This window comes from Aplysia californica, unplaced genomic scaffold (genome assembly GCF_000002075.1).
Source record: "Aplysia californica isolate F4 #8 unplaced genomic scaffold, AplCal3.0 scaffold00698, whole genome shotgun sequence".
NCBI lineage: Eukaryota > Metazoa > Mollusca > Gastropoda > Aplysiida > Aplysiidae > Aplysia > Aplysia californica.
The window spans coordinates 247,355-258,278 of NW_004797968.1; the positions used below are offsets into that span (position 1 = coordinate 247,355).

At 39.7% G+C, this 10,924-nt stretch overlaps 1 protein-coding gene across 1 annotated transcript in view; it reads left to right on the forward strand.

Moving 5' to 3' along the window:
• Window positions 1–10,924, forward strand: part of LOC101845272 — a 19,432-nt gene that overhangs the window by 4,378 nt on the left and 4,130 nt on the right. Inside the window, exons 2-7 of the mRNA XM_013088181.2 lie at window positions 669–729; window positions 2,958–3,036; window positions 3,316–3,515; window positions 4,153–4,317; window positions 4,868–4,977; window positions 6,567–6,795. Of these exons, the coding sequence (XP_012943635.2) occupies window positions 669–729; window positions 2,958–3,036; window positions 3,316–3,515; window positions 4,153–4,317; window positions 4,868–4,977; window positions 6,567–6,795 (844 nt within the window). The remainder of the gene's footprint in view (window positions 1–668; window positions 730–2,957; window positions 3,037–3,315; window positions 3,516–4,152; window positions 4,318–4,867; window positions 4,978–6,566; window positions 6,796–10,924) is intronic.

Sequence of the window (10,924 nt, forward strand, 5' to 3'; positions counted from 1 at the left end):
GTGTGTTATATGTGATGCCTCATTTTCTGTTAATTGACAATCTGTGTCAGAGTACTTGTCTCTCTGCTTGCTTTCCTTACCCAACTGTGTGCAACTCCGTTTGTGTTTCTCTGATTGCATAAGCCCCTTTACCCCTTTGATCCCCGAGTAAGGTTTTTATTCTTGTTTTCGTTCTAAGTTTGTTGTTGTGGTTGTTTTGGGTCTTTGTTGTTAGTTTTGTTGTTAGTTTTTGGGGGTGGGATGTTTTGTTTTAGTTTTGATGGTTGCTGTTTTTGCGTTTTTTTGTTTTGGTGGGTTTTTTTGTGTTTTTGGTGGGTTTTTTGGTTTGTTTGTTGTTTTTTATTGTGTGTGGTTTGGGTTTTTTTTTGGGGGGGATCATATTAGATTAACGTCCTTCTGTGTACCAAGACATATGTCTATATTATGGTTAGCGTCAAGAAAATCAAAGAAGGAAAGAAAGAAGTCAGAGACGGTAGGCCAAAATAAATATGGAGCGTGCACAGCTTACGACAGACGGTGAACCAGCTTTATGCCACTTTGTGTGTTGTAAGTCTAAATGTTACCCCCCCCCCCCTCACACACACATCGAACCCACGATAGAATGTCATCAAAAGAAAACCACATACAACTGAGAAATTATCTCTTTCGCATGGTATTTCTATTTTCAGTCGCAACCAGATTCTGGTGCGAGACAGCAACAACTCGGACTGGATCTACGTTGTTCTCAAAGTAAGTCGACACAGATTATAAGCCTAGATATCTATATCTATTTCGTCATGGTTCAGAAATCAGAAGTTTGAATTCGGAAAAGTACGTCCCATTGTACTGTTCAGTGACTTTATGTTGTTCCCTGATGGTTTTAAATCTTTTACTTCTGCCATTTTTGTGCCTCCACTATGTCGGCTTGATAAAATATTTTACCTGGAGTTTAAAATTATAATACTACCTTTAATAAAGAAAGCATCCTCTAAAAAAAATTGCCATTTTGTTTTAATCTCAAATGACCCACCAACCGCTGAAGACAGTTAACCTGATAGGTCTGCTCCAAACTTGAAATTTTTTGTCCAATCGTTTGAAAAGGATTTGCCCTCTTTTTAGCAAAATGCTGCGCACACTGCCTTATCTGTCGTGATTAATTTAAAAGCTCTATCTTCGCCGGAGCAGTATAGAGAAATTCGGCGTCTAGTGTTTGATTAACTTATCAAAATGTAAACAATTATGTTTAAAACTGACAGTTTTTATCAGTATGAATACAAAAATATTTTGTACCTACTTTACATTTTGCATAGACATATGTCTTGGTACACTGAAGGACGTTAATCTAATATGACCCCCCCTCCCCCTCCCCCCAAACACACGCTATAAGTTGATAGTAGCGTGTTGCCAAAGTTTCTTCAAATGATACCCCATCTCGAGTGAAGAGAAAGGTCAATGGTGGGTTTTACCTCTAAACGCTGAAGATAAAGTGTAAAAAAGGTTTGCTTACTAGATAAAAGTACGTGTACCTTTTTGCGTGTTTATTATTATCCTATATCTGGTTGTTTGATAGGACATATTTTGTTTGCTGTAATGTCTGTTTTGGAGCGGGTTTTGTCATAGATCGGCCTACATGTTATGACAAAGGCTCGGGGTTCAAATCAATTGCTCTCTTATTTCAACCAACATGGTAGGTTAAGGCTGGTGTTTTATCTCCCCTTCATAGGAGGGGGGGGGGGGTCCTATCCTGTCATTAGATTTTCTGGTTTTCTAAAATATGTTGTTTTACAAGTGATATGAAGTGTAATGCCTCCTTCTATGTAAGAGTACCTGCCTTTTGTTTATAAAGTAAAAATTAGAATCTTCCATCCTATATTAAAGAAAAGCTCATAGGTTGTTTTTTTAAATCTTAATTTCTTTGACGTTTCCATCGACTCATAAGTGTTTTGAGAAAAGATCGGGTTACAGGCAGGGATCGTGGTTTTTATACAGTGTTGGCAAGGATTTTGGGTTCGTATATGGTTAGGGATCGGAGTTATGAGTTACTTGAAAAAGGGTTATGTCTTAGATTAGGGCTCAATTATCTGTGATATATTTAGAGATTACTTTTAGAGAATAAAGTCAAGGGATAAAATGTCAGTTCGTAGTTAGATTTAATAGTTTGTGCATTAAGCAAATCGTAACGCAAGGCTGCAACTACTGTAACCTAATTCTGTACTTCAATTAATAAACTCCATTCCTCACAGCTAAAGCCTGGTCCCTACCGTTACATAAATCCTAAGTCCTAAACCATAATAACTTTCTTTAATCTCTTATATATAAACCTATAGCCCCCAAACTAAAATCCCTAACCTCCTACGTGACTTATTTTGCCTTTGAAATTATTGAAAAGATAGTATGTCGGGCATGATAGTATTAATTCATTTTTAAAGATATTTTCAAAGCTTTTAACGAAACGTAATATTACTCAAATGCCCATGACAATGTCTCAGGTTTGGCACAGAAGTTAGAGACGATTTTGTCCGTTCTGTCATGGCTGTACCACCTTTATTCATATTTATTGAAATGCCCGACTGGGATCAAATTAAAGTGTGGAAACATCAATGCAAGTTCCGATTTGAAGTTCTTTGACAGGCCGAGACGAATCATGTAAAAAAAAAAAAAAGATTGCTTTTTTGTACGACGTGAAAGCATGCTCAACAGCCCATGCTCTGGGATTGCAAATCTTTGAGCCCCTTAGATACAATTAAGAACCGTTTTCTGTTGACATTGAATGTCCTGGCAACAACAGAATCGTGCAATGATGTCAATGGTTCGATTTCTCTGGTGTTGAATTAACCTACCATGTGGGTGCCAATGAACAAAAAATTATTGCAGTGGTTCCTTTCTTTTGATCGCCAGTATATTAAACATTAAATTTCAGTTGGGCATTGGCAAAAATGGGGAAAAATGATAACACATTCATTTCTGTGCTTTTGCAGGGTAGCTTATCTGTGATAAAGAAGCTCAGACGTGTGGAGCCCAAGAACGAGCTTCTCACCCCAAGAAAAAGATGTCGATGTGAGTATTTTCGTGTAAACACTACCGTGATTATTACTGCACTGTGTGTTAGGCTAGAGTTTACAGCTGCTGGCAGAACAAAGGCCTATTTCTTTACTCCTATTTTAATACACAGGCCAGTCAAAAAAATATGGTCGTTTTACCTTAAAACGTTTTTTTTCCTCCCCTCCCCCCTTCCTCTCACTCTACACTATTCCTAGGCTTTCAGCGTAGATCTACTTTAAGATTATAAAAATCTCCCGAAATAAAACCAAACTCCTACAATTTCCCACCTTACAGTATCTTTCAGAGAGCCCAAACACCATTTTATGCGAAAGAATGTACCTCCGGGGGACAAACATCGCAGACACCGTTACAGCTCCAACGACATTCTCGACGATTACCCGGATGAGAACGGAAGCAGCTTTTCAGCCATGAGACGACGCTTCTCGGCAGACCTGGAAACTTACAAGTCAGCGTTTGAAGTAGAGTCGAAGCTGGTAAGCATTTTATGATCTTTACCATAATGATGATGATGATGATGATGATGATGATGATGATGATGATGATGATGATGATGATGATGATGATGATGATGATGATGATGATGATGATATCAAGCTAAAAACAACGGTATGAATGAACTTGGCTCTCATACCCAACTAATGAAAAAGAGAATACGGATTATTTAAGTTATATCCACGCTTGTTTCCGAAGCGGAAAGTCCGGTTTGGAGCCTCGGTTCGGACAAGGATTGTTTTCGCCCCCTCTTGCCCATCCAGAAGTAATGGGTACCTGATTTCGAGTTGGGGAAGTAAAGCGGTGTGGAGAGGAACTGACCACTCTACCACAATATGCCGAAAGCCCAGGAAGTTGTCTCACTAACAAGGCAATCCCGAAAGTCCGGATCAGATGCGGGAACAACTTTAACTTTAAGCTATATCTAAAACTCTCCACCCTCTTGACTGCATTCTACGGTAGAAAGTCTTTAAAATGTGCAGGTCCCTCCTCTTCAATAACTTGACAGTTTTTGTAATGGGATTAGGCCAATAACATTCTTTACCATGCCCTCATATTAAATCTACATTTCAAGTTCTTGGAGATCTGAAACGTATTTCTGTGTATCTGATTGTCCAGGAGAGTACCCTACCAGGGTACCACAACACCGTGGAGAGGCTGGGCTCTCTAAACTACGAGAAGATCATCCGGGATCATAGGTCAAGGTTACAGCTCAAAGGGTCACATACCGATGGACGCAGGAGTTATGTGACGGGTACGCAATCAAGGGATGTATCCCGTCAGGTAAGGGAACGGGAACAAGGAGAAGCTCTTCCCCTACGATCAAGAAATTGTTTATTTAATTATCTAAAAATGTTCCTCTTTTTTTGCTGTCTTCATCTCTCTTATAGTTATCAGTTGTCACTTTTACGTTCTTTCATTCTCGCTCTTGTGCTGTCTTTTCTCGCAGTCGAAGCGCAAATTGACTCCCAAACAACCAGCGTTGTAAACTAAGAGCGCATGCACACATACACACACACACACACACACACACACACACACACACACACACACACACACACACACACACACACACACACACACACACACACCCAAAGATACATGCTTAACATTACTATCAAGCCATCTTTGTGCTTTTGTACATGTATAATATGTATATAACGTGTATGAATGTAGAATAATATGACAATTATATATATATATATATATATATATATATATATATATATATATATATATATATATATATATATATATATATATATATATATAGAGTGCGTGTTTTTATGGTATCGTGTTCGCATTAAATACATTTTGCTACGTTTTTCCCCAGTCTGTGACTAGCGAAATAGCCAGTCCCTTACCCATCACCAACGTAGAGGTGGCAAGAACGGAGAATCAGAACGACGGTGCTGCTGGAACAGAGAGTGAAGACAAGATCAGGTATGCCAACGATTAGGTCTCTTGTGTGCTATACATTCTTGTTGTTGTTGTCATTTTTGTTATTGTTCTTTCCGTTATTGTCACCGTCATTGCTGTTGTTGTTACGGTTAATGATGTTAGTACTAGAATACGGCATGTGTTTTAATAGGCGACCATAAAACTGCAATTCATGCATGCCACTTTGATCAAATATGGATGAGCAATTTTCAAAAAGGTTAATCCAAACAGCACCTTAGAGGACCGCCTCAAAGCTACCGTGAGAATAAGACCTTTTTTTAAATTCTTCTTTAAATCATTGTTGCTGCACTGGAATCTGCCAAGAAGCAATCAGCACTGTAAGGAGAGAGATCCAGTCTCGTAGAAGACCGTAACAAGACTCTGACAGCCTTTGGCGGAAAAGCAAGTGCGCAGAGGACCTAACTGATGTCCAATAGTATCAATTGCAATATTATTGGTATAAAAGTTAATGGCAATAAGCCGGAAAAACTACTTATGAAGGATCCAAGCCGGAAATACTCTCAAAGACATCGCAGACAATTACAATACTGACATAACTAGAGGCCTTATGCAGTTATAGAAACAACTGATATCAACTCAATCGTATAAGTGAAGCACTTCTTGATCAATTTTGGTATCCCTGTACACTTTTGATAGGAAAGGAGACATATTAGGATAAACGCTATATAGCCTGGAATATTTTCGCAAACTTCTGAACCCTAACAAGACCACATCCATATTTTTTTAAAATCCAGAAATGGAACAGGGTGAGCCAGTAGGCCTGCTGAAGAACTCCTGACCACAGTAAGATAACGCAAACTTTAGTAATGTAGGAAGAATTGGAAATGCCAAACAATCAGATGGGCCTGCCGTGACAATTTTTCAGGGTACAGTAAAGGAAGGAGAAAATTGAGGCACAGGTTGAGGTGGGAATCTGATCGACGTTCTGAGAGAGTCTGAAACCAGATGGGAAGGGAGAAGCTGGTGGCTTCATCAACTGTGATATCCCGATGGTCGACCAGAATAGATGATGACAAAAGTAAAGTGAAGTTGCTGTCGTTATTGTAGTTATTGGTCCGGCAGCTGTTAGGTTTTTCTCTTCTCCCGGAAGACACAATGCTAACAGATGTGCATGTCTTCTTCAAATGTTGGATTTACGGTAGTGTTTTTAACTCGTGAAAAATCAAAAGAAAAACAAAATCCACATCACCCCTAGCCCATATGGACCCCTAACAAAATCCTTCCTACATCGTACATTGGCAACATAATATTATTTCATACTTTTCTGTCCTCTTGTACTGTGTCGAGAGGAAATGCAATTGTCGGAATTGAGCCAGGTGTATTGCCTTTTTGAGTCGTTATGTTGTTTCTGTGAGTCTATTTGCCTCCATCGATCTGTCTCTTTTCTTTGTCTGCCTCTTGCTTTGAAGCCATCGAACCTCATACCGTAGGTCTTTGGGGCTTGTTGCAGTGACCCCCATTCTCACGACGTGTTCAGCCATTTGATGTAATATCTCTCTGTGCATTACTTGCTCAATTTGATGCCAAATTATAGTCTGATGTCTTCGTTTCTAATATTCCTCGTTCCATAGCTCCCCAAGACGATCCTTCCTACCTCATATATCGAACAATAACAAAGTGGTGCAACAAGAAACTAGCCTGTCGCATGATCAACGACGATCACGTGAAAACGTAGATGTAAAAGTGGACGGGAATACAGATGGTGATGCAGACGATGAGAGAGTTTCACCGATGCCTGAAGGGGAGTATGAATCTAGGAGACAGCACAGGAAGAGAAAAAGAATAAGCAAGACCCAAAAGGTATTGTAAGCTTTAATTTTCTGTGTTCTTTCATTTGAAAAGAAAAACAACAACCAAAATCTCTATTTCGAGCCAAAAGAGTAACGAATCAAATCAACAACTGTATCAAAACTTTTATGACGATGACCAACTCATCACCAAAAACTACCCAACGTACATAAAATCCACGGCCAACATAAAAACATTTGGGAAAAATCAGACAAAATGAAAGTCTGTTTCCCCGATCCCCTCTAGTTGCATTTCGACAGCCCCCTAATCTTGGCAACCTCCTCATTCGTATTAGAGCAGTAACACTCACACCCTCACCTCCGATAAGCCCATGTACTTCGCCTCAAAATTATCCTTGTCAAAAACCTAGATGCAAAACATGTGCTTACATGAAAGTGATCAACTTTGTTGAAGGCCTCCACTTTAAAAGAAAACTTCCTCACAGCATCACCTGTGAAACCAAAAACGTAATTTACCTCATATCACGTAAAGTCTGTCCAGTCCAATATGTAGGTCAAACTATCACTACACATAGAGTTAGGTTTCATAACCATTGGTATTCAGTACAGAAAAACTCATGCACACCATCATGCAACATTTCAACAGTCCTGGCCACGATGGAGCCTCCGACCTGCAGCTTCAGAGTATTGAAATAGTTCGAAATCCTACCAATGAAAAACTAAATCAAAGACAATCAATGTGGATTTGGAACTTGGGGTCTCACCAAATTCTCAGTGGTCTTAACATCGACGAGCCACATTTCAGGGACCGAAAATTTACCACGTAGGGTACTAATCACACTATTTTTTAAGACTTTGTTACTATACAACTATTTCTACCATAGCTACTGTGATATTAAAAGGATTGTTTGTCCATCTATGTCCAATGTGGACAGATGCGGTGAAGACTGGCCTTTACTGTGGGGTGGAAGAAATACGGATGAGTAAAACGTGTACTTTTCTACCTAGGCTTTGAGCTCGTTTCGAGTGGACATAAGTTTCCTACCTGTGTGGAATTTAAAGTTTTAAAAGTTCCTTTCTTCATGTAGATATATGCCACTACTACTACTACTACTACTACTACTACTACTACTACTACTACTACTACTACTACTACTACTACTACTACTACTACTACTACTACTACTACTACTACTACTACTACTACTGCAACTTCCACTACTGCTACTACTACAGCTGCTGCTGCTGCTGCTACTACTACTACTATTAATTACCTTTACATTAATATTAATGGTTATATATGAGTTGACGTACATAATATTTTATATCCATACCACTTCTTGCCAAAGCCTTCAATTTTCTCTGGTCTTCCCGATTTGTTTTTATCGCACCTCTTGGCATTATGACTTGGATGCGCGCACTTTTGTTGCTTTAGCTTGTAGTTATAGCAAAGATAGTACATAACAAGATGGGCCACTTCTCTATTTGAGGCAATTAAAAAAGTGTCCTCAAAATTTGGTGGCACCCTCTTCACAAAAGCGCACTCTTTGCGAACAGAGTTGCTCTACTTGAGTTTTAAAAAATCAAAGTGAAACTAGCAAGTTTTGGGATAAATTTCGGAAGAACGCTTTTTTAAAATGGTTACCCTGACAAAAAAAACCTCTTCCCGAGGAAAGGGTGATGGTTTTCTTCGTTAATTTGACTTTAGAATGAAAGGTGAGAGGTCATTAAAATTTTTAAAAACCTAAAACTCCGCACTGAACGTATCCGAACTGCTGATGAACAGCAGTCTATCTGCGCACGCAAGGAGGTGCTATTCCTATTCTTCTTCTGGAAAAACGAAAGAGAGCTTCAAAACAGACTGCAGCGCCATCTGAAGCAAAGAGCATACTTCCTGCGGACACTTTTTTGGCTGAGTGGCCCATCTTGTTATTTACTATCATTGGTTGTAGTCATTAGATCTTAGCCTACATTATTTTTGTATCTTGTTCCTGGCGAAGCCCTTTACCGGGCGAAACGTTGGACCTGTATTAAATTTGAAAAATCTACAAGTGATGATGATGATGATGATGATGATGATGATGATGATGATGATGATGATGATGATGATGATGATGATGATGATGACACATCAGTCTAGAAATCAATGGGCCACATTAAAGAAATAAAAAAAAATTATCACCTTTAGATCACCCCTTGCTTTTTATCTCCAACCCCCTTTCCATCCTAAACCAAACCTACTCTATCACATTTATTGTTCCACATCTTGCAACCCCACTGCTGGAACCTCCCCTTACACAATTCTTTTAATGCAACCCAACAACAAATCTTCCTCTTTCCACTTTAACCTACCTCGCACAACCTCGCCAACTTGGCCCCTCTACTTCAAAAAGACATTCTCTCTTTAAATCTTCAACTCAACTGTCGCTTTCCACCGTGTTCCCATATCCCTCAGTTACCTTGTTTCTCAATTTGAGTACTGCATCCACTGCTCCTGCAATGTTTACGTTTCATTCTATACTTAGCGTCAATAAAAACCAGACACATTTTAATTGCGTGTTTCATGAAAAGTTGAAAACCCATTGAGCTGAAATTTTCCACACATGATTGTGAACACTTGACGCTCCTGATCAGCCTGCATTTATGATCAGGTGCCCAGTTAATAAAGCTCAGGTCTTGTTTTGTTAAAAACCGTGTTTTGTCATTTTTCTCGAACGTTTTTGGTTTTTTAAATTTTATGTTATGGGTTTAACACATCTTTTATCTGTAGCCAAGAATAAAACGTTAAATATTTCATTTCAAAACGTCTAAATCTAAAGATACAGCATGCCGCGTTTAACGAACGAAGAGCGCAATCAGGCAGTTGGTATGCTGAGGGCCAATACGCCAGTAGCGAATGTTGCAAGGACCTTCAATGTGACAAGAGACACGACATATCGACTAATGAATCGTTTGCAGACGTCTGGATCCGTGCAGGATGGTCCCCGGACGGGTAGTCCTAGAGCTACAACACCAGCCTATGACCGGTACATTCGGGTCTTGCACCTACGAGATCACTTCCGGCCTGCTACCAAGACAGCCAGGGAGTGGAAGGGACGGAGACTGTGCGCCGACACCTTAGACCTCTGCCGGTCACCTTGGATCAGCTACGTACAGCACTTACAAACATAATATGGAACAACATTCCACAGCTTCCCATACAAAGACTTGTGCGAAGCATGCGACAGAGCTGCACAGAAGTCGCCAATGCCCAAGGCGGCTATACGCGGTATTAACTGTGACTTTTCATTTTAGGGCCTACAATTAAAAGATCAAATTTCAGGAAATAAAGTTCATTTTTAAAAATTGTTTTTTGTGTTATTGATTTGCAAAATGTTCAAACTTTCCTTATAGAGAGATTGTTTCTGGTTAAAATCAGTCTTTCAATACAAAAAACACTTTAAAAAAGGGGTGTCTGGTATTTTTTGACGCCAAGTATACTTATTTGGTCCTAATATTTCATATTATATTATCACTAAATCCCTCTTCGTTTCTTGGTTGAACGACAAAGTTATTGTCCACCTTGCTCCTGGCACCTTCTTTTGTCTATGTACACCATTCTTGTAATTTTTATTTAATCGAGAAGAAGAAGAAGAAGAAGAAGAAGAAGAAGAAGAAGAAGAAGAAGAAGAAGAAAAAGAAGAAGAAGAAGAAGAAGAAGAAGAAGAAGAAGAAGAAGAAGAAGAAGAAGAAGAAGAAAAAGAAAAAGAAAAAGAAGAAGAAGGAGGAGGGGAGGAGGAGGAGGAGGAGGAGGAGGAGGAGGAGGAGGAGGAGGAGGAGAAGGAGGAGGAGGAGGAGGAGGAGGAGGAGGAGGAGGAGGAGGCGGAGGAGGAGGAGGAGGTGGAGGAGGAGCCCACGAAGACGAACAAGAAGAAGAAGAAGCAGAAGAATAAGAAGAAGAAGAAGATGAAGAAGAAGAAGAAGAAGAAGAACAAGAAGGTCGAGGAGTAGCAGGAGTTCGAGCTCCCTCAGGAGCAGCCGTAGGCGTAGGAGGAGCGCGTGGTGGTGTAGGAGGAGATGCATCAGGAGGAGTAGCCGGTTTTCGAACTTTAATTATAAGAAGGAGAAGAATAATCCTGTTGTAATGCTTTCCACCACTATGATTAACTCCTCCTCCGCCATATCTAGACTGGCCGTCGTTT